The sequence below is a fragment of the Elgaria multicarinata genome, chromosome 19, assembly GCF_023053635.1.
Source record: "Elgaria multicarinata webbii isolate HBS135686 ecotype San Diego chromosome 19, rElgMul1.1.pri, whole genome shotgun sequence".
NCBI classification, from domain to species: domain Eukaryota; kingdom Metazoa; phylum Chordata; class Lepidosauria; order Squamata; family Anguidae; genus Elgaria; species Elgaria multicarinata.
In genome coordinates this window covers 16301751-16325512 of record NC_086189.1, presented here as the reverse complement: position 1 = coordinate 16325512, position 23762 = coordinate 16301751, and the positions used below count along the sequence as shown (strand labels likewise).

Below are 23762 nucleotides of genomic sequence, written 5' to 3'. Positions count from 1 at the left end.
TTAAAAGTCCAGCGCTGCAGGCAATCTTACAGTGTTCGCAGAATGAAAAAATCATCATCATCATCATAAAAAAAAAGATTGCTTCTCGGGGGGGGGGCACCGGCTGCTCTTGTTGGGTCGCCTCTCGTCACTGGAGCCTCGGTGCTAGCCAATGGCTGCTTTCACATTTGCATCTCGAGCTACCATAGGCCAGTGTCGCCCCAACAGCCGAGGAAGGCTTTTTTTCCCCCTGAATTAAAACTGCTGGGTTCTGCTGCATTGTTCAGCAGCAGAGCCTGCTGGCGGTATGCGTCACGCTGCGTGCAGCCGGGTTCCAGCAGCTTTACTGTGAGTCGGTAATAGACCCCAAAAGGTGGGACGTGCAACAAGAAGTTGCAGCAAAGAGTGCTGCTCTTCAGAATGCCAGCCAGCCAGAGATGCCCTCCTCCACGATACTCCGTTCCAGGATCACTCCTTCTCGTCCAGCATTCTGTCCACACAGTGCCCAACCAGCTGCCACTGGAGACCCATAAGCAGGGCATGAGAGCAACAGCACCCTCCTGCCCATGTTCCCCAGCAACTGGTGCACACAGGCTTGCTGCCTCTGAGACTGGAGGTAGCACACAGCCATCAGGGCTAGTAGCCCTTGATAGCCTTCTCCTGCAGGAATTTGTCCAAACCCCTTTGAAAGCCATCCCAATTGATGGCTGTCACTAGTGAATTCCATAATTTAACCAAGCGCTGTGTGAAGAGGTCCTTTCTTTTATTTGTCCTAAATCTCCCACCCATCAGCTTCATGGGACGGCCCCGTTGGCTTCTAGTATGTCCCCGTTGGTTCCCAACACCCCCCCTTTTTTTTTTTTACTTCTGTAAACCTTGGGAGCTCCCCAAGGCACGCCAACACCTCCCTCTTGTTTCGCTGTGGTCCTGTTTTGGCTGCAATTCCGTCGGCACTCATCAGCGGAGTTTGCTATTAGCAGGAGTGATGCTTTCATGGGCAGGCCAAGCGGGGAGAATCTGGAGTCCTACTATGTATGGAAAGCACCAGCCACCTTGATACACCCACTGGGTCTCACCTTGATTCATAGAATCCTATAGAATCATAGAACAGCAGAGTTGGAAGGGGCCTACAAGGCCATCGAGCCCAACCCCCTGCTCAATGCAGGAATCCACCCTAAAGCATCCCTGACAGATTATGGCTGGACGGGCAGCAGGAAGGATGCCCAAGAAGTTGATCTCACAGGGTTGAGATTGGCACGAGGAATTCCAGTTGCTGGTGCTGGTGCGAATCCCTTAAACAGTGTGACCGAGTGGTTAGAGTGCTGGACTGGGAGTCTGGAGATCCAGGTTTGAGTCCCCACTCGGCCATGGAAACCCACTGGGTGACTTTGGGCCACAGACTCTCAGCACCACCTACCTCACAGGGTTGTTGTTGTGAGGATAGAATGGAGAGGAGGAGGAGGAGGAGGAGGAGTATTATGTTCGCCACCTTGGGTTCTTTGGAGGAAAAAAGGCGGGATATAAATGTACTAAATATATAAATAAATATTAAACACCATACTCTTGGCCCTCAGCCAACAAAAGTATTTCATTACATTTATATCCTGCCTTTTTCCTCCTGCAAGGAACCCAAGGCGGCCTGCATGACCCCCCTCCTCTCCATTCTATCCTCACAACAACAACCCTGTGAGGTAGGTTAGGCTGAGAGTCAACGACTGGCCCAAAGTCACCCAGTGAGCTTCACGGATGTGTGGGGACTAGAACCCGGGTCTCCTGATTCCTGGTCCAACGCTCTAACCACTACACCACACTGGCTCTCATTCCAAAAAGCTGAGCAATCCAAGGGAGCGCTGCTGTCGTGCGATTGCCAGAGCTCTTTCCCACTCTTCAAGTGTCATCCCTGCCAAACGCCGGGCGCGGGGCCCATCGATTTCTCCATTCACGTCTGCTGTACAGCAGCGGGTAAGAATTACATTGACAATGATTCATTTGGCATCAGTGTGATGGAGTGGGAAACCTCTCCCGTTCGGAGGCTGCCGTCCGCCTCTCTCCCCTTAGTTGGGGGCACGGTTAGGAAGAAAGGGCCGGCCCCCGATGCGGCTTGACTACACTGTTAAAATTTGCAAGGACGCTCAGCGGGGAGCAAGATGCTTCTCTTGGCTTGTTCAAAGTTGATCAAGTCTGATGGGGAAGCGAAAGAAAAGAAGGAGCAGGTGCCGTGCCATCTCTGACTGTTGCTATAGAGACAGAAGCCTCTTCCATGCTCTCTGAGGCAAGTGGCACAATCCCCATGTTGCTGCCACGCTCAAGAGTTTGCCGCGATGCGCGTCTTTGCAAAGTCTCCGCAGGGCTAGCGAACAGATTTTTCCAAGCACGCACCAGCGAGCTGCGGATGTCGATAAAAGCAGGCCACGGTGGAACCAAAGGGCCACCTGCTCTCTCCCTCTAACAGAGCGGTGGGGGAACCTCAGTGCCGGGGCCTGAATTCGGCCTACCTGGACTCCCAATCCAGTCCTCCAGATAAAGAACCGTAAGGACTGTTGGATGGGAATGATTTGGTATCGCTGCCTCCTGTTCAAAAGGCAGTTAGCAGAGGAAAGACAAAAGACAGAACACACTGAGCATTTACCGGTCCCACGTGCACACACGAAAAGAGACCACACCCTTCTTTAGAGAAGGAAAAGCTAAAATGGTTTACTCGCAATCCTCTTGCATAAAAATCCAGATACAGCGTATAATTTCAAGCAGAGTTTGTTCCGTCCATTTCTTTGTGTTCTATAATACCGGCAGGAGAGAGAGCAAACTCGTGTGCTCCCAGCAATGGAGGAGGTCAGAGAGAGAGAGAGAGAGAGAGAGAGAGAGAGAGAGAAGGGCGGGTAAGGAAGGGGAGGAGCAGGAAATCACACTATAGGCTATAGAGTTCCTAAGGCTAGCTGTGCCCAAATTCCCATGCATTAACTAGCTAACTGCAACACTGCCCCCTTTCTGTAACTTGCAGACAAGGTTGTAATATTCCCAGCATTGTTGCCCATCAACAGGTATCACCGGGGAGCTGTCTTTCACAGCACCGAGTTCCTTCTAAATCCCGTGATTTCGCTCACCTGGCATGGCGTTGGGTAATCCCCACACCAAGGGGGGAGCACGGAGTTTCCCATGGTCATCCGGGTACTGGACCTGCCCCTCCCCCGCCCTGCCTCCCTGTGTGTTCAGAGGAGTGCAACCAGGATGATCAGGGGTCTGGAAACAAAGTCCTATGAGGAGAGACTGAAAGAACTGGGCATGTTTAGCCTTGAGAAGAAAAGACTGAGGGGAGCCATGATAGCACTCTTCAAATACTTAATTGGTTGTCACACAGAGGAGGGCCAGGATCTCTTCTCGATCCCCCCAGAGTGCAGGACACAGAATAACGGGCTCAAGTTAAAGGAAGCCAGATTCCAGCTGGACATCAGGAAAAACTTCCTGACTGTTAGAACAGAATGTCAGTTACCCAGGGAGGTTGTGGGCTCTCCCACACTAGAGGCCTTCAAGAGGCAACTGGACAACCATCTGTCAAGTATGTTTTAGGGTGGATTCCTGCATTGAGCAGGGGGTTGGACTCGATGGCCTTAGAGGCCCCTTCCAACTCTACTATTCTATGATTCTATGAAAGCTGCGGCTGCATCATATAACTGATGCAGCGCAGATCCGCAGCCACCTTTGGGCTTTGAGCACGTATAGACAGCTCCGAGTAACAGATTTGCACCTGTACAGATAAACGAGCGCATGCAGATTTTATGCAAATGGTTGCCTTCTTTTCGGGTGATGCACGTCCTCTTTTTTGTGGGGGGGTGATGCGGAAGTTGCAGGAGGCCACTTGAGCAAGCAATAGTTTGGCAGGGGGATTGATTGGCTGTTTTGTATGACCGGAACCGATTCGTGGAGGATCAATGCAGCAGCAGGATTCTAGACAGAACACAGCGGGAGACAGAGGCTAGCTGGCAAGGCTCAAACTAGAAAACAGCTTGTCAGGAGGGACCAACACTGTCAAAAGCTGTGCTGGGGGTTATTCTACAGATGTTGAACCTCAAGACTGCAGGCTAAATCGGGCGGAATTTATATACTGCTGCAGGGAGATGTATGATCTTGCCCTCAGCATCCTATAGAACAGCTTCTCATTAACGGGAAAGCGGTCCTGATGCTGTGTGCTTCGCCATGCACCAAGGTTCTCCTCGGTTACCTCTCCTGGCCCTGGCACGGCGGCGAAGGCGAGGATGCCCGAATGGTGCCTGCCGCTTTAAGAGAAGGAGGCTCACACGGGAAGCAAGGTTCGGAAGAAAAAGGGACGCTCTTGCAAAAGGAAGATAAATGACTGTGCAGTTTGCTTCGTATAGCTTTGCAGTTCTCGGCCCAGCGGAAAAAGCGAGGGCTCTGTGAGTGATATTACGCGAACAGAATTGCACGCTCCGCGGAAAAGTGTAAGTGGACTGCAGGGATAAAAACACCAACACCAGCACCCGAAGAGCAAAGCTCGTTAGGCGTCAGATGCCGAAGACGAAAAAGGGAAAATAACAAAAGAAGAGGAATAAACCAAGGAAAATCTTGGGACAAGACCACAGCTCAATCAGCTTAGCAACGGGATTCGCTGCTTCTTCTCTTGGGGGCAGCTTTAAAAAAAAAAATGCATGCCCTGTAAAAGGAAACGAGTGTGAATGTGTTGATAGGAGTGGAAATAATTTTGCTGGAGGCAGAGACGGAAGGCAAGGGGGGAACACACAAGCCAAAGCAGCAGAGAAATAAAAAAATTAAAAACCCGTAAATGGAGTAATGAAGGTGGTGGTGTCTCAGGCATAGAAAGGAAAGGAAAGGAACCTCTCGTGCAAGCACAGAGTCATTACTGACTCTTGGAGGGACGCCAGCTTTCACTGACGTTTTCTTGGCAGGCCTTATAGCGGGGTGGTTTGCCGTTGCCTTCCCCGGCCGTGATTACCTTTCCCCCAGCTAGCTGGGTACTCATTTTACCGACCTCGGGAGGATGGAAGGCTGAGTCGACCCGAGCCGGCTGCCTGAAACCAGCTTCCGCTGGGATCGAACTCAGGCCGTGGGGAGAGTTTCGGCTGCAGAAACTGCTGCTTTACCGCTCTGCGCCAAAAAGGGAATTTTCTCAGTTGGCAACCTAAAACAACAGTGCAGCTAAAGCAGAGGTAGCTGCATGGCAAATCCTGCACTGAACAGGGGTTGGACAAGATGATTTCCCGGGTAACGTCCAACTCAGATGTTAACTGCTTATATTTACTTTATTTATATGTTGCATTTATATCCCGCCTTGCTCTTCATGGTGTCTAAGGCAGTGTCTATGGTTCTCCTCCTCCTCTCCATCATATTCCCACAACAACCTTGCGAGGTAGGTGAGGCTGAGAGCCAGGGACTGGCCCAAAGTCACCCAGTGAGTCTTGTGGCCGAGCGGGGACTTGAACCCGGACCTCTTGACTCCCAGTCCAACGCTCTAACCACTATGCCACACTGGCTGTCTTTATATGGGAGGCACTGAAATAGTCTTGCATGTGGGAAAGGGAGAACTATTTGCATTGAGGATGAAACGAACATACAGAAGGGTCCGGCGCTTAAAACAAAGAGGTACTGCAGGTAACTTGGGGAGCAATTGTATTTTGAGAAGCGCCAACGTGTGCCCCAGGCCAGGATGCTTTGCAAGGTCAGAGAATATGCTGGGAAGCAACTCTTGGCTTGTGCGTTTAGCCTATTAGGCTGTTGTCAGTGCTGCCGACAGGGTTGAACTTCGGGGGTAGTAAGAGTGCCTGTGGAGTGCTGGGAGTTGTCGGACTTTCCCTCCAGTCTAAACATGCATTGGATTACACCCTAAAACATACTTTGAGCCCCTGTCCATACGACGCCACTTCGCCTACAGATTTCCCCCGGACATCGCTGCTGCGTCTTTCTCTTTGCCTCTGGCATCAAAACGTCCTGGGCCTGCCATGCACGATTCACTTCATCTTGTGGCCATGAATTCCATAAGTGAATGACTCATCTTCTCTCCCTTTTTGACTTCTAATGTGTAAAATGGGGGGGGGGACACCCCCCCCCCACACACACACATTCTCCTCACAGTGTTGTTGGGAGCAATAATGAGAGTGTTTTGTGCAGCAGAAGCGGAAGAGAACTGATTAAGACTCTCCCTGTGAGGGCACGCTCCCAGTGCAGGTTGTCTACACCTGGGATGGGAGCGTCGGCATGGCGACCGGGCCTAGCTGACTTCTCCTCTGATGCTGCAGCAGGAGCCGCTCCCCTGGGAAAACGTCTGCAAAGGCGGCTGGTTGAGAGTGGAAGCTGCGTTTTAATTGCAGTCCTTTGGATGGCTTCACAGGATTTGACCAGAACTTGGCTTGGGCTCTTTGCTTCTTCTGGAGGAGAGGGCTATCAATGGCTACTAGTCCTGGTGGCTATATGCTATCTCCGGTATCGGACACAGTTTGCCGATGTACACCAGTTGCTGGGGAACATGGGCGTGGAGGGTGCTGTTGCACTCATGTCCCGTGGAGATCTGGTTGGCCATCGTGTGAATGGAGTGCTGGACTAGATAGACCCTTGGTCTGATCCAGCAGGGCTCTTCTGACGTTCTTGCCTCAGCCCTGCTTCCTACGACGTGACTTCCAGGGTAGTTGTCACTAGAACACATCTGCATCCGCTAGGCCACAATCCTGCAAGGAGCCTCTGTTCGGCCTGGTTTCTAACAGTTCCTCCGAGCAACGGGCCCTACCTACTACAACATTGAGCAGGGGGTTGGACTCGATGGCCTTATAGGGCCCTTCCAACTCGACTATTCTACGATTCCCTCACAAACCCTTTAACTGAATATTAAAGGAATAAACAGGGCGAAACTCGACGTATCCTTTATTACTTGTTAAAGTCTGGCTTCGTGCCCAGCTTGCACAAGGGACTATGGCTGCAAATGAATGAAACAAACAAACAAATAAAAATACCCCCTCTTCATAGTGGTTCACTAGGGCAGTGTAACCCAGAGACCCCATTCCACCCTTTTAAATCACCCAAGTGAGGCAGACATGGTTTCACCTAGCCATAACATACATTCTTTTATCCTGCCCGTCCTCCAAGTTCCAGGCGTCATTCAGATTGCCCCCCCCCCATTCTATTCTCACAACAACCCTGTGAGTTAGATTAGGCTGAAAGACAGTGACCAGCCCAAAGGTCACTTAGTGAAATGACTTTAATTTGGGTCTCCTAATTCCTGATCTAACCTCAATTGAACAGTCCGCCGAAGCTTATTTAAGCCCGGTCACGGCTTGTGGTGTCGTCTGAACTCAGGGACTGTGGGTTATGCGAGGGCTGTTCAGCCCTCACATAACTCATGGTCTCAGGGTTCAGAGGACGCCACAAGCCACAGGTGGGGCTTGAATGTTCAAAAACCGCCTGGCACGCACCAGCACGGTCTTGGTATGGTGCTTGCAACAATAGTGAAAAGAGGAAATGAACAACACGGCAAGGGGAGGTTTGGCGAAAGGTACCACAAAGGCCTCATCTCCCATATATACGTCCCCAAACCCTGAGGTCATCTTCAGGGGTCTTCCTCCGGGTGCCCATGACAAATGATGTGAGGTGGGTGGACACAATTAAGAAAAGGGCTTTTTCAGTGGTGGCATCCTGGTTGCGGTCTTTTTGGCATCGGATGAAGACCTTTTTTTATTTCCCCAAGGTTACAATCCTTCGGTTTTGTTTTTAAATATATTGGGTCGGTTCAGAAATGTACTAAATAAATCCAACTGTTGCTGCATGGAGGGATTTAAAAGGCATAGCATAGATCTCCAGGTAGCAACCTGGCAAACCTGTGGTTTTTCAGCCGCCAAGATAGCAAATTAACACACCACCACATGGAACAACCTGGGCTGTGTGTTCCGGCAATGTCAAGAGTCCATCTAAACGAAGAAATAGAGAAACATCGTGTAATTTTGTTTTCTGTCTGCAGCCCAAAGAACCTGCCGTCCAAATGGGGAGTTGAGAAGACGTGACCAAATATAGCAGTGGGTCTCAACTGCGCAGTGCCGGCCAATTACCAGGAGAATTCGTGCTGGTAGATGCAACCTGATCTTCATTGTCACAGTGGAAGCTGGTATTCATTTCCAACACACGGAGGATTGGTGTACAGTGTTTCATTTCCCAAAATTGTTCACTTTTAAAAGAGTCTAGTCCTCTGTGTTTAAAAAATAATAATAAATGAGGGGAGGGGAAGCAAGGCGTGTCGCTGCTGTTCACCACATGGAAATCAACATTTGGCACGTATTGGATGACATCCACATGACCTCCACCAGGCGGAAATGCAGATAGCCAAAGGCAAAGCCAGAGAGGACGTCGGTGACATGGTGACGTCCAACCATGATCCGGGAAAGTCCCACTAAAACGGCCCAGAGAACCAGTAAGATTCGAAGCGGGACAGCTAAAACCAGATGGTTGAGGAAGAACTTCGACACCATGGCGGCCCGGCTGGCGTGACCGGCGGGAAAGGCATAGATGTCCATAGTCAGGTAGTCCAACAGGCCGGGGCTGATATCATACGGCCCCTTCCGCTTGGCCATCTTCTGTAAGCTGGCAACAATGATAATGTCAAAGAGCAAGGCTGGAATAAAAGAGACAAAAAGAAGGGTTAGAGGGAAGGAAGAGTATTGCGTCCAGTTCTGGGCTCCACAATTCAAGAAGGATGCAGACAAGCTGGAGCATGTTCAGAGGAGGGCAACCAGGATGATCAGGGGTCTGGAAACAAAGCCCTATGGAGAGAGACTGAAAGAACTGGGCATGTTGAGCCTGGAGAAGAGAAGATTGAGGGGAGACATGATAGCACTCTTCAAATACTTAAAAGGTTGTCACACAGAGGAGGGCCAGGATCTCTTCTCGATCCTCCCAGAGTGCAGGACATGGAATAATGGGCTCAAGTTACAGGGAGCCAGATTCCGGCTGGACATCAGGAAAAACTTCCTGACTGTTAGAACAGTACGACAATGGAACCAGTGACCTAGGGAGGTGGTGGGCTCTCCCACACTCGAGGCCTTCAAGAGGCAGCTGGACCACCATCTGTCAGGGATGCTTTAGGGTGGATTCCTGCATTGAGCAGGGGGTTGGACTCGATGGCCTTGTAGGCCCCTTCCAACTCTGCCATTCTATGATTCTATGATCCCATTAAAGTCACAGGCTGAGCTGGCAACCACGAAATAACAACTTGCCTTCACAGATGGTTTCTGTTGTTGTTGTTGTTATTATTATTACGGTTATACCCCAACTTTTTCCAAGTTGGCTTACATGGTCTTCCTCTTCTCCATTTTATCCTCACAACAACCCTGTGAGTTAGGTTAGGCTGACAGTCAATATCTGGCCCAAAGTCGCCCAGTGTGCTTCAGGGTTGGGGATGATGGAGTTGACCAATCCATTTGGAAGAGGCCAGGCTGGGGAAGACGGCATCCAACGGTCTTAAGCAAGGAACAATTCTTTTAGCTTCCGACCTCACATCGCCTCTGCTCTAGTGGTCCTAATCAGTTAAGAGGGCCCATTTCAGCATCTCGTTGGAAAGGATTGGGAGCATTATAGCATATAGAGACCATCAACAGACCCAAACCTCTATATCCACAGGAAAGTCGAGAGGGTTATAGTTGCTTATTTTCCCAGGGACTGATTAAATTTGTCCAAGAACAGCTGCCCGGATAACCTCTTTGCATTTCCTTTCCCTCGAGTTAGAAAAACAGGGAGGAAAAGAATATGGCATAGACCTGACCTCTGACCTCTCTTGGTAGTTAGGCCGTTGCTGTAAGACTAGACTGACCTCTCTTTCACAGGTCTTATCTACCATCTCCTGGTTTCCTTTTCCTCCGATCAGTTTCAACTATTAGCGAAGTTCCTCTCTTCACAGAAGCCTCCAGAGCCATGGTAAACGGCAACTTTATTCACTGGTGATTACGAGAAAGTCTGCAAGACCTGAACCATTGGGCCTCAGTAATTAATTTTAAATAGCGAACCAGATTGAAAGGCATCCAAAGCAATTATAGACAGCAACTATCTTCAGGGCCCATTACAGAGCCCAGATCTCTGTACTTAATTTTTTTAACAGCAGGCGTGGTTAAAGCTTTGCAAAACAACGGTGCGAAGCAAGTGTTTTAACTGGAATTTAAGATAAGCTTTGCAAGACCTGAGCCAACAGAATTTGCTAACTTGTTTTTAACAGCAGACATATTTTGCAAAATATGCAATAATGGAAAAAAAACACAGCAACATTCGCACCACCCACAAACTCATTCTCAGGCAAAAAGAAAAAGCTCTTCCAACTCCTATTCCTCGACCTTAGGGTGCAATCCTGTATTACGCTCTTAGCTGTTCACACCAATTTGCATGAATCTTGACTTTGGCCTGGATATCAGCACCTGAGCGTCTTCTGAACAGGGCCAAAAAAGGCTGTCCAGAGGCATAATAAAGAGGGCTCAGGGTCTTATGCTACAAATCAGGGCTTGTTTCTTCCTCCCCTTCTATAATGTAAATCAGAACTTGCCCCATCTCAAAGACAATTGCCATCATCCCTGTGAGGGTTCCTTCTATGACCTGGATCCCCTGAGCAATTCATTAAAGATCTCTGTTTCCTTAAGAGACCCGCCTTCCTTCTTGCACCTTCCCCTTCCCAGTAATGTGGGGTTTAGGCTGTAGACATGGCGTGATTGGCACACCAGACACTTGAGATTTAACACCACAGTTTACTAATATATATTAAAATGAGCAAATTACGATTAAAGGTATTTAGTCCACAGAGCAGAGTGATACAAAAGGCATTAAAGAAAATAAAAGTTGCAAAAACGCAAAATCTTTTACCCTAAGCTGCACCTAGACTCCTTCAAGCTGCATCTTTCTGCTCCTTTTTTATGGTTTGGCCTTTCTCTGGCTCTCTCCTGGCTGGCTCTCTCTCTCTCTCTCTTATACCCTCTTCCCCCACAAACAGAAAGTACTGTTCCCACTTTGAAGAAATGAAACTTAACTGGAGAAATGAAACTACTCCTCTCAAAAACACCGCAACAGAAAAATTCCAGGCCTCTAAGCTCTGACTTAATTACCTTCCCTCAATAGGCCTCAAACTTTCACAACAACCCCACACCCAGAGGCAAAGGCAATAGTGATGTGAAACAGCACTCGAAATGTTCACGGTTCTGCTGGTGTCAGCACGGCCTTCAGAAATAGGTACAAGTGGTGCCGTCATTCCGGGAGCCGAGGCTCATGTTCCCTTGCAGTCTTATCTGACCTACATACCAACCTAGGCGTTGCCTGCATCAACGGCTCTCTCCCTGTCGCTCCATCCATGTGGCCTGCCAGGAGGCAGGGCCAGAATGTGTCACTGGGTCATCCCAGGGCTAGATGGCTCCCTGGGAAGCCATCTTGCCATTTTTCTCGCCCCATCATGAAGAAGGCAAACTGAAATCGGGCCAGGTTTAAGGTTCTTGTACTTGTGTACAAAGCCCTAAACAACTTGGGACCAGGATACCTGAGAGAGCGCCTTCTCCCTTACCAACCTGCCCGGTCACTGAGGTCATCCGAGGGCCTGCTCCTGGTGGTTCCACCTAGATCCATCCTCCGATTGGAGTCCACCAGGGGAAGAGCCTTCAGCATGGTGGCCCCCCTCCTGTGGAACTCCCTGCCTCTGGAGGTCAGGCAGGCGCCAACCTTGTACTCCTTTCGGCGCCTCCTGAAAACATCTTTATTCCAAGAAGCTTTTCTCTAACACGCAGCCTTGGATTACTGTTATTGCTTCTTTTAAATTTTGTTTTAACTGTTTTTATTTTCATTTTACCTTGTACACCGCTCCGAAATTTTTCAATGGGGAGCGGTATATAAATATTCTAAATAAATAAATAATTAATCAATCAATCAAACAGGCGTGAGCAAAAGCTAGACTGAAATTTACTGATAAATGGCTAGGTGGTTTGCTATAGATTGGATTAGTGTTCCTGGTTCCCAGTTCAACTTTTTTTTGCCCATGTCTGGCCTGCGCTTATCGATTTCCTCTCGGCCTCAGTGTTTTGCACCTATAAAATAAGAGTACTGATAGGTTGATCACACTCTGGGTTAGAGCACCTGTGTTGTATGCAGAAGGTCCCAGGTTCTATCCGTTGCGGGGACATCCCGTTCTTTTTCGGCTCAAAGGAGTTCTGCAGCATGTGCAACGTGCTTTGCGTCTGTGAGCCAGGCCACGAGCTGTCCCCCAAACCCCAGGAACTTTTCTTGTGCATTTTGGGGAGGGGAAGGTTCTGCAATTTATGCACATTTCTGAGCAATGCGCGCAAATCACACCTGAATCTGCAATTTGCACAAATTTCTGAGCAACGTGCACAAACTACAGCTGAATTCACGCAAATTACGCAAATCCGCCCATTCACTCCAGCCAACATGGCTAATGTCCACACTAGCTGGGGATGATGTGAGTTGCATTCCAACATATCTAGTGGATACCAGGTTGGGTGGGTGGGGGAGATAATATATGCAAACGTGCAATCCACAATCGGGGGGGGGGAGGGAAGAACACTGCCATTTAAACAAGAGGTCATATACACAGAAATATATACTTATTTAGGGTTGAAGTGTGGGTGTAAGAGAGAGAGAGAGAAGACAACTGCTTCATAAGTTAAATCAGCAGAAAACGTTCTGGAATATGGGGTCAAGGAGGAGACTGGGAGGAGTGAAAGATATATTAAACTCCCCTGTCCAAAATGATTAGGACTAACGAGTAAAATTGCTGGCTGACCAGAGACCCCCCCCCCCCGGTTCCTTCCGAACGCCGTGCCCTTGGGAGTGAAGGCAATTTGTATCTCAGAACCAATTACTTTCGTGTGGCTCCTTCCCAGATTTCTCCCCAAACGCTGCAGCCTCTGCAGCTATTCCGGAGAGAGAAAACCCTTCAAGAGGGTGAGCGAGCGGAAAGAAACCTTTCATTGCAGGCAAGCTGAGGAACAAGGATTTGAAAATTCTGGATACTGTAGAATAAATGCCCCTGGACTCTCCTTCATGCATCCTATGAGAAATACACTAGAAGATAAAAGGGAGTTGAAAGAGAAGTCCTTGTGCAACATTGAGTCCTGTGTATGATTGGACTGGGGAGCCAGTGTGGTGTAGCAGTTCGGGTGTTGGACTAGGACTCAGGAGAACCAGGTTCTAGTCCTCACTCGGTCACAGAATCATAGAATAGTAGAGTTGGAAGGAGTCTACAAGGCCATCAAGTCCAACCTCCTGCTCAGTGCGGGAATCCACCCTAAAGCATCCCTGACAGATGGTTGTCCAGCTGCCTCTTGAACCCCTCTAGTGTGGGAGAGCCCACCACCACCTCCCTAGGTCACGAATTCCATAGCCGTACTGCTCTAACAGTCAGGACGTTTTTCCTGATGTCCAGCCAGAATCTGGCTTCCCGTCACTTGAGCCCATTATTCCGTATCCTGCACTCTGGGAGGATCGAGAAGAGATCCTGGCCCTCCTCTGTGTGACAACCTTTCGAGTATTTGAAGAGTGCTATCATGTCTCCCCTCAATCTTCTCTTCTCCAGGCTAAACATGCCCAGTTCTTTCAGTCTCTCTTCATAGGGCTTTGTTTCCAGACCCCTGATCATCCTCATTGCCCTCCTCTAAACACACTTCAGCTTGTCTGCATCCTTCTTGAATTGTGGAGCCCAGAACTGGACGCAATCCCGTAGTTTTATAATCTCCCCTTGAAGAACACTGATGTGTCAACTTCTCCCTCAGCAAAAATGCCCCATTAGGTTTTTTCCTCCTGCTTCCCTCTGCAATTTTTTTTAAACCTTCATTCTTCAGCTGCCTTCAAGAAATACCCTGAATTTTCTCTCTTCCTTCCTCCTTTCTTTCCTTAGCTCATGTTCCTGTCACGTTGCATTAGAGCCAAGCAGCCTACATACACATAAAGATTTCCCCTCGGGTGGTGGCATCTCCTCGCAGCTGCAAAACCCCTCTCACTGAAGAAAACCTTTCCCAGTTGTCCTATCCCCTGCAGGGCTGCCTTGCCGAGGTCTCAAACTGGAAGCGAGTGAGAATCCATGACTAGCTCCCTGACAGGAGAGATGCCTTTGAGCATGGAAGGGGTCCAGATCTCTGCTGAATCACAGAAAATGTGTTTTCTAGCCTCCGTCCTGGTTCCAGCTAGAGCCTGGTTGTTCGTACCTGTTCAGTTCTGCCCAGAAGTTCTGCAATTAGGACAAAGAACATTTCCAGGGTGGAAATACACATGAATGGCAGGCCAACGAAAGAAGAGTGGATGGGTATCCCTAAATTTTCATCTATACATATACATCAGCAGTTGCACAGTTCATTCAAATGGGTGTCCATCACCAGCTACTGGCTTAGCTTCTGAGTCGTTATGGAATGTTGGCAAACATTCCACCTGCTGAAAGGCATTTTACACCGAGGAACGTACAAAAGGATTGAAGGAGTTATAGATTGGGAGGGGGAGGAGAGAAGGGAGGAAGGAAGGAGCACTATTAAAAGTCAGCTGTTGGAATGAGTTGTGCGAACAGCATCAGTGTGTAGGAGTGGTACCTGAATGACACGTGTGAATAGTGCTAACGGGAGTGAGAGATGGTGGTACATAAACACTGCGAATAATGTGTGTGTGTCACAGTGAATGGAGGAACAGACCAGAAGACACAACTGCATCTTTTTAAAAATCAAAGCCAAAACATACTTTGTCCAGATCCCGGCTGGACATCAGGAAAAACTTCCTGACTGTTAGAGCAGTATGGCAATGGAACCAGTGGCCTAGGGAGGTGGTGGGCTCTCCCACACTAGAGGCCTTCAAGAGGCAGCTGGACAGCCATCTGTCAGGGATGCTTTAGGGTGGATTGAGCAGCGTGTTGGACTCCATGGCCTTATAGGCCCCTTCCAACTCTACCATTCTATGCTTCTATGAATGTTTATGGGTCTCCATACATTATTAATATTAATAACAATACAATATTAGTAGCTACTATGGCAGTTAAGAACAGCTTTAAAAAAACTACATACAAAGGCAACTGCAGTCAGATCAAAACGGGGGTGCCTTTCCTGCAGCACCCGAGGAAAATAAAGTCAATGGATTTACAGGGTGATGCCCGATGGATACCCTCACTTGCATCGGGAGGGATACGCCAAGAGAAGGAGATGGCATATTTGTCTCTCTTTGCCCTACGCAACATTCAGTGTTTATCCCACTTCACTGCACACCTACTAAGATCACAGCAGGTCGAGTAAAGCGTGCCTTGGCCCACCTGCTTATATTTCTAGATCTAACAATTAGGAATTTAGGATATGACGAAGTTTTAATCAGGTCCGGGGTTCTTCTTCATCCTCATCATATTTAAAGATGTTAATAATTTTCCAAAACAAAATTAAACCAACCAACAGAAAGAGAAAAACAACCCACCAAGGAAAATAAATAAAAAGGAACACAACGGATTTAAAGCTAATTATTGGCTACTACATTTAACATAGATGTATATTTTACCCCTTTACTTCTAAACCGAGATATGGGTGGAATCCACAACCTGATTGGAGGTTTTCTTTATAATTCTTCACCATATCGACTTATATTTAGTCTCTTTTCCATAATCTGAGCAAAGGCTTTGACAAATACTGCTGAGTATGTCCCTGATTCGTATATAATATAAAATCCTGCCATTTTTTAAATAAAAATCGGATGCTTTGCCTTTGGCTAGTTTCAGTTTTATTGTTGAATATTTTATTGTCGATTGTTTAAAATTGCTTAGTTATGTGTGTATATGTGCTGTCTGTTTCCCGGAAGTCTGGAAATGCATCCTCCAGGCCTTTCCCCCAGTAAATTGGGGCCTAGTCCCATTTGCCCCGGAGATCCCCATTTTTCTGGAGGTTTCCAGGGTTTTCCAAGTCATCTGGTCACCCTATTTATATGTTTGCATGTAAATGGTTTTTATATTATGTATAATAGTGTGTGTGATCGACTAAGGCTATCTAGTGAGCTTACAACCGATGGACTTCCTAGCTTCTACTTTTAAAATAATAATTGTACCATGCTAATGTTAGAGACTTAGCTGTTTTAGTCCCCTAGAACAGAGGCCAGAGAGAAAGAACTCCAAATTTGGGGCAATTTCCTCGTTCTGTGTTTTTTCAGCTGAGGAACAGCTGAGCCAACAGGTGGCTGTCAGCCCAGTGACTGCATCAGATTTTATTTTTTTTGCCTGGCATATCAAAATCCAAGCAGGACCAAACCAGGTGAGGGAAAAATCTGTATTTCCTTTCCCAAAGCGACAGCGTCCCATTGAGTTCCAATCACAGGCAGAATGCAACATACAACTGCATCTCCCCAAATCTAGCCATGTCCGTTTCGAGATCCTGGAAATTCAACACCCAGCAAACAGGCCTGACCCTATTCACACAGCGCATAGTTAAACTATGGAACTCACTACCACAAGATGGCCACCAATTTGGATGGCTTTAAAAAGGGGTTAAATTCCTGGAGGAGAAGGCTATCAGTGGCTACTAGTCCTAATGGCTCTATGCTACCACCAGTATCAGAGGCAGTAAGCCAATGAACACCAGTTGCTGGGGAACATGGGCAAATAAAAAAGGAAGGACTTTTTCAATCTGTCCTGAATCTCCCACCAATCAGCTTCATGGGATGACCATGTTGGGTTCTAGTATTTTGAGAGAGGGAGAAAAATGTCTCCCGGTCCACATTCTCCGCACCGTGCATCATTTTGTACACCACTATCCTGTCTCCCCTCAGCCTCCATTTTTTCCAAGCTAAACAATCCCAGTTGATGTCACCTTCCCTCGTAGGGGAGATGCTCCAGTCCCCTGAATCATTTTAGTCACCCTTTTCTGCACTTTTTCCAGCTCCATAATATCCGTTTTTAGGCGTGATGACCAGAACTTACACAGTATTCCAAGTGTGGTCGCACCATAGATTTGTATAAGGGCAGTACGATACTGGCAGTTTTATTCCCAATTCCTTTTCTGGTTATACCTGACATGGAGTTTGCCTTTTTTTTTCCTTTTTTTTTTGCATCACTTTTAAAGAAACGAACGAATGAATCAATAAGGCTAGTAGGGCAGGGAACTTAGGGCAGATGTGTACTGACCTAGAACCAAGAACTAAAAGGAGGTCACTGAACTCCCAGGTTATTTTCATTCATACCAAAGGAGACAATATTGGCTGATCCCTGTGTACTGGGTTTGTTTGAAAGGATCCATCATTTCGGTAGATCACAATCAGGCTCCCATCAGGTCCTCAACCACTTTATACTTCATGCTCTCCCCCCTCCCCCGCCCTTCTCGGCTGTGCGCACACTGTTGAAAGATCATCTCTCAAAGCAATAGGCACAACCGATATATCTTTCCCCTGCAATGTGAGTTCACACCAGGCCATGGATTCCTGCTGCTGTCAGGTGCAGCTGCACCTTCAAGAGATCAGGTTGCAGCGCGGGTCGTTTCGCCCTGTATCGCCACGGCAACCAGCAAACGCCGAAGGACCAGAACGGGGCCCGTCCCCCCCGCGACGCATGACGAAGCGGAAAGGTTTCTGGGTTTCGAACTGAGGGCCTGTGCTGATGCAGCGTTTTGGACTCATGAGAAGAGAAGATTGAGGGGAGGCATGATAGCACTCTTCAAACACAGAGGAGGGCCAGGATCTCTTCTCGATCCTCCCAGAGTGCAGGACACGGAATAACGGGCTCAAGTTACAGGAGGTCAGATTCCGGCTGGACATCAGGAAAAACTTCCTGACTGTTAGAGCAGTACGACAATGGAACCAGTTACCTAGGGAGGTTGTGGGCCTCTACTACCTTCAAGAAGCAGCTGGACAACCATTTGTCAGGGATGCTTTAGGGTGGATTCCTGCATTGAGCAGGGGGTTGGACTCGATGGCCTTAGAGGCCCCTTCCAACTCTACTATTCTATGATTCTATGAGATGGCACCTGAAGCAAAACCCGTAACGTTTTGGAGCTGAGGAGAGGTCTATTTTGCTCAGTAAAAACTCCAACCTGGCATCTACTGAGAGTCCTACTACTGGCGGCTAGGTCTCTCAGCACATGTTCCCCTAGGTGTGGTGAGGAGTCAGTGATGTGACGGACCACACACCACGACAGTAACCATTGGACCTGCAAGCCGCCTAGTGCAGCAGCATCATGTCCCCAGGACGAAGTGCACACCATGACAAAGGCCCTCGGCCATACTAGCAAGTGAGCGCAACATCATAATGGCCCTAGGATGAACCGTGCACCATGACCAAGGCCCTTGGATGCGAAAGCTGCCGCCTAGCGCAACGTTGTAAAGTCCCCGGAACGAAGCACGCGCCGTGGCACATCTCCACGGCCTCGTTCTGCACCCGAACCACAACACCACACCGGATAAGTTTTGCATTGCTTCTGAAAGGCGGAGACTTCAGCGAGTCTGCGGTGGGGTGGAAGGAACATCGAAACTGGAAGAGCACCGAGCATGCGCCTCTTGACAACTGCACTGTCTAAAGCGGAGCAGAGGTGGTGCCCGTCAGAAGCTGCTCTTGGTAGATGTTCGAGATTGTGATACAGTTGCAGAAAGTCAGGACCAGGGTCCCCATCCAACCCTCCTGGGGTCCCTACGCCCCTCCTCCTCTTCATCATGGCAACCTTCTGGTTTACCTGCCTCTGGTCCAGGCAACCGAGGTGGTGAGAAGGAGGCGGAAGGGATGCTACTGCTGACTTGCTCATTGGCTCTCTGCCTGACAGGCAAGCAAGTGGGAGCAATGAGGAGGAAGAGGAGGCGGAGCAAAGGCAGGAGGAAAGCAGACTCACTGGGTGCCCCTTTGAGGATTCTTCGCCCAAGTGTCCTCCAAAATCTGGAGCGGTAGCATGGCGGCAAGTTTCGAAGAGCAGCCGCCCATCATGACTGCTCCCAAAGCCACGTCCCCCAAGGAGAGCCCTTGCAGGCGTCCACGTGGATCCACATCAAGAAGCCACCAGAAGCACCTCTCTTGTAAGTCGAATGGGCCTCAATTGCCCATTCCAGACGGGGCCATCCCCAAATCCTTTGCTGTACAATGTAAACCAATAGATCGTCGCTGGGAAAATTCATCTTCCCCCCAACCCCCCAACCCCCACCAGGTATGGTAAGGATGGCAGCTAAGCGCAGAGGGGATAGGGGGCATCCGAGGGTGGTGGTGGCAGACGACGTCCGTGACCCTGCTTATAAAAAAAGGGGTCCCTGCGAGGCCTGCCCTGATGACACCTCCGGCTGGCACCGGGAGGAAGGGACGTGGATGGGAGGGCAGCCCGCCACGCTGTGTGGCAAGGAGGCCGGCCTCGAAGGAGTGTTGGAGAAGCGACTCACCCAGCAGTAGGTTCAAGAGGACCTCTTGGCCGGCCAAGGTGCTACTCTTAACCAAACAGACGAGCGTGCCCCCGATCCAGGGCACGCCGTGGCCGGTTATCCCGATGAGGTTGATCATGGAGCGGGCATTGCCCCAGGCCGAGGCGTTGCTGGCGCACACCCCCAGCCTCTTGGAGAGCGAGATGTCGATGGCCAACAGGGAATTGTAAGCGATGCCTTTGAAGGAAGGGTTTAGCAGCATGCAATCCTCTTCGGGCAGCTGCTGGGACTGCCGGCGCTCCTTGGCCCCCTCGCTCGGGGCCGGGGCAGCACCGCCCTGGCTGTTCGGCCGCCGTCCCGAACTCCTGGGTTCCTGGGCCCCTTTCAAGGGCTGGTTCAACGAGAGGAACTCGGCTCGGTTCAAGACGTTCCTGTCTCGGGCCCGGGCCCGGCTCTGAGCTGCCGGCATGGTGGATCTGCTTCTACAAAAGAAATCAGCTTTTGGGGAAGAACAGTAATTAAAAAAAGGCACACGCACCAAACCTCTGGATAGGGTCCCTTCCCCCCCTCCCCAAACCCTGGGCAGCCCCTGCCCCACCTCTCCCCAAAGTCATGAGCCTGGGGAAGCGACCAAAAAAGAGACAGCAGCTGTTAAATATAGAAGTGGGAAGGCACAATGCACATTGCTGTTTACTTTGCAGATCCACCAAGCTTGGAGCAGGAACGGGGTGGTGGAGTGGGGGGGAGAGTCAATGACAGCCCCATCAGCCAGTCTGGTCCCCAATAAAGGCCTCGCCAGCCAATGGGCAAGCGTCAAAGGAGGGCCGTTAGCCCTGTCAAATAGTTTGGTTGCTTCTGGACGGGTCTATTTAAATCTTCCAATTGCTGGTTCCAAGGGGCCTCGGAGGAGGGTGGGAAATGTAGTTTCCTTTGCCTGCTCGCTGCAGTTTTATATTCCCAGGTATCTCAGTCCGTTGCAGCCCAAACAAAACCAAAGAAAAATGTCTTCTGGCATCAGGGGTCTGGAAACAAAGCCCTATGAAGAGAGACTGAAAGGACTGGGCATGTTTAGCCTGGAGGAGAGAAGATTGAGGGGAGACATGAGAGCACTCTTCAAATACTTGAAAGGTCGTCACACAGAGGAGGGCCAGGATCTCTTCTCCATCTTCCCAGAGTGCAGGACACGGAATAACGGGCTCAAGTGGCAGGAAGCCAGATTTTGGTTGGACATCAGGAAAAATGTCCTGACTGTTAGAGCAGTACGACAATGGAACTGATGCCCTAGGGAGGTGGTGGGCTCTCCCACACTAGAGGCCTTCAAGAGGCAGCTGGACAACCATCTGTCAGGGATGCTTTAGGGTGGATTCCTGCATTGAGCAGGGGGTTGGACTCGATGGCCTTAGAGGCCCCTTCCAACTCTACTATTCTATGATTCAATGATCTTAAAAGCTAACACAATTATTTGGACATAAGCCTTCTTGGATGCTCTCCACTTCGTCAGAGGCACGGTGCAGAATCCGACACACGTCCCTACTTAAGAGGAGACCCACTGAAATGAATGGGACTGAACTTAGTCCCATTCGTTTAGAATGCGTCGACTCTAACTGGGACTTTTGCTGGATTTTACCCACGGAATGTAAACCTCAAACCGCTCTCAAAGCAAGAGATTCACTCTATTTCTTGTGGTTAGAATAAGGACAAAAACTGGGTTGTTTGTTTTCCAATCACATGCTAACCAGTTCCCCATTTATTAATCGATTTGATTGGTAGCTCTCACTTCCCACCAGGAAAATAGTTGCTTACTATCATAGGAATGAAAAATAATAATAATTAAAAACTTGGGTAAACCAATAATGAAACAAATAAATTTCAAAATACAGTTAAAAAACCCCACAATCATAACATAATAAAACAACACCCAAACATACATCATTGCAGTGATGTCTGTTTAGCAACTATCTAAGAAGTGAGCAGCGTCTGTAGATTTTGCATTTGATTTCCCCTCTGATAACACAGTCCTCCATTCCTACCCCAGCATAGCATGTGTATATAAATCTGCCAGTTTGAGGATCACACTGTCTGATGAAGCAGAGAGCATGCCCAAATAAATGTGTTAGTCTTTAAGGTGCCACAAGATTCTTTGTCGTTTTTACACAGTTAACTTGCAATCGGTTTGCACAACCTCACATCTTGGGGAGGTGCAGGCATACAGGGGTAAATGACAATAAACAACAACAACACCTAGTCAACATCTAGAGTATTGCGTCCCGTTCTGGGCTCCACAATTCAAGAAAGACGCAGAGAAGCTGGAGCGTGTTCAGAGGAGGGCAACCAGGATGATCAGAGGTCTGGAAACAAAGCCCTATGAGGAGAGACTGAAAGAACTGGGCATGTTTAGCCTGGAGAAGAGAAGATTGAGGGGAGACATGATAGCACTCTTTAAATACTTAAAAGGTTGTCACACAGAGGAGGGCCAGGATCTCTTCTCGATCCTCCCAGAGTGCAGGACACGGAATAACGGGCTCAAGTTAAAGGAAGCCAGATTCCAGCTGGACATCAGGAAAAACTTCCTGACTGTTAGAGCAGTGCGACAATGGAATCAGTTACCTAGGGAGGTTGTGGTCTCTCCCACACTAGAGGCATTGAAGAGGCAGGGGGTTGGACTCGATGGCCTTGTAGGCCCCTTCCAACTCTGCTATTCTATGATTCTATGATTCCTCCTATGCAGCTTTTTCTCAGCACGGTGGGAAAAGGCTCGCCTGTTCAATTTCTGTTTCGTTGGCTCGTTGATTAAAGGCAAAGCCGCTGGACCAGTGGGAAAAGACAAAAGAGGATACAGTTTGGAATTAAACTAAGAAGGTTACTCTCAAATTTAAAAATGAAAATGATCATTTAAAAAGAAACGCGAATACATCTCACTATGGTGGAGGCTGTGACTGGGGGATCTGTGTGTCTCCTGCCTAGTCCTTTTCTCCAGGTCCTACTACTCCAGCAAGCCGCAATATTCCATCAGTGAAAGACTAGTGATATTATTCCTCCTCTTCCCTCCCCATGCCTTCTTCCTTGCGTGCCGTGTCTTTTTTGAGAGCAAGCCTGCAGGCAGGGATGATATTGTTTTACTGGTTCTATGTAAGCTGTGCCTGGAAACTTTTGGGCTGAGGAGGGGGATAAAAATGTTATAAAGGTGCAAGTTAAGACAGAAAAAAGGTGCACGCCTATGCATGTTTAGACAGAAAAAGGTGCAATCCTATGCATGCTTAAACAGAAAAAACCATGAAAACTGTCCCCTGCATGGCAACTAGGGGGAAAATTCTACTAGCACCAAAGGACACTCAGGGCCCCATGGAATAGATCAGAGGGACTGGGATATATTAGGAGCTAGGAACCCTTAGGCCCAGACCTAACAACGCCTATGCTATCAGAAGAATTGCCCTAGCATAGCAAATGGGTCGGAGGTATAACCAAACCGGATCAGTTAATAGAAATAAGTTTTCCATCCCTATCTTCCTTGAACACAGGGAATGCTACCTTCAGAACGACTATTCCACAGTGTCACTCTGGAGAAATATCCTATCTTGGCAAAGAGTAATCAAATGGGAAGAGGGGTTGGACTCGATGGCCTTATAGGCCCCTTCCAAGTCTACTATTCTATGATTCTATGATATGCATAACCCTCAGTAATTACAGCCCTGAATTTGTTGACATAGTTCGGGGATGGGTAATCTCAGGCTCAAAGGCCAAATTCAGCCCTCCTTGGGTCCCCATCTGCTCCTCTGGTGTTCCCCCAAATTGCTCCACCCCTTTTCCCTCAACCACCAATCGTTGGCTGGGTACCCAGCTTTTGTGCAATTCCACTCACCGCCCCCCCACAATTCTAAGTGCTTGAAAGGGCTCTCCTAAAGATGTCGGAGGGCATCGTTGCCTAGTAACCAGATGCCTTAGGAAAAAACATTCCCTGGTTGCTAGGAAACATCCCTGTATCTCCCTTGCTCCATCCCTAGGCCAAAAAAGCATACTGATCCCGCAGGGTGGATGAGTGGAGGAGCAGTCGTCTCTTAAAAGAGGAGAGATGTTGAGATGTGATGTCTTAAGGCAGCCATTTCCCCTACCTGGCGCTCTCCAGAAGTTTTGGACATGACACCCATCAGGCCCAGTCAGCACGCCCGATGGTCGGGGGAGCTGTTGGGAGGTGAAGTCCAAAACATCTGGAGGGTACCACGTGGAAGAAATGGGTGTCTTAGCCTTCGCCCTGCATACAAAAGGAAGGAGGAATCCTACCATTCGAATAAAATTAAATATTTTGAAAGGGAAAACGCACACACCCACACAAGTAACACACCCTCCGACACACACACACACACACACCTTTCAAATATATGCACAATGTATTCCATAGTGAAGGAAGGAAAGGAAAGGAACCTCTCTTGCAAGCACTGAGTCATTACTGACTCTTGGAG

General features: G+C 48.8%; 2 protein-coding genes across 3 annotated transcripts in view; one reads left to right on the top strand and one right to left on the bottom strand.

Moving 5' to 3' along the window:
• Window positions 1-23762, top strand: part of RAPGEF1 (Rap guanine nucleotide exchange factor 1) — a 290356-nt gene that overhangs the window by 241917 nt on the left and 24677 nt on the right. The window lies entirely within an intron of this gene.
• PLPP7 (phospholipid phosphatase 7 (inactive)) lies at window positions 6848-19960 on the bottom strand. 2 transcript variants are annotated; one of them, XM_063144712.1, is made up of 4 exons: window positions 19904-19960; window positions 19327-19787; window positions 8208-8602; window positions 6848-8174 (listed from the first exon to the last, which is right to left on the bottom strand). In XM_063144712.1, exons 2-3 carry the CDS (start codon window positions 19772-19774, stop codon window positions 8238-8240), a joined length of 813 nt encoding a protein of 270 aa, XP_063000782.1. In that variant the 5' UTR covers window positions 19775-19787; window positions 19904-19960; the 3' UTR covers window positions 6848-8174; window positions 8208-8237. The 2 variants fall into 2 exon arrangements, 1 of the variants encoding a protein (XP_063000782.1); XR_010026313.1 differs by lacking the exons at window positions 6848-8174; window positions 19904-19960 and adding an exon at window positions 13910-14194 and having other exon boundaries at window positions 8513-8602; window positions 19327-19803.

Bases quoted from the DNA above. Each gene is read 5' to 3' on its own strand.
- PLPP7 (XM_063144712.1), bottom strand. From the start codon at position 19,774: ATGCCGGCAGCTCAGAGCCGGGCCCGGGCCCGAGACAGGAACGTCTTG. The intron at 8,603-19,326 runs GTGAGTCGCTTC...CTTTTATTCCAG, and splicing joins CCTCTTGAACCTACTGCTGG to CCTTGCTCTTTGACATTATC.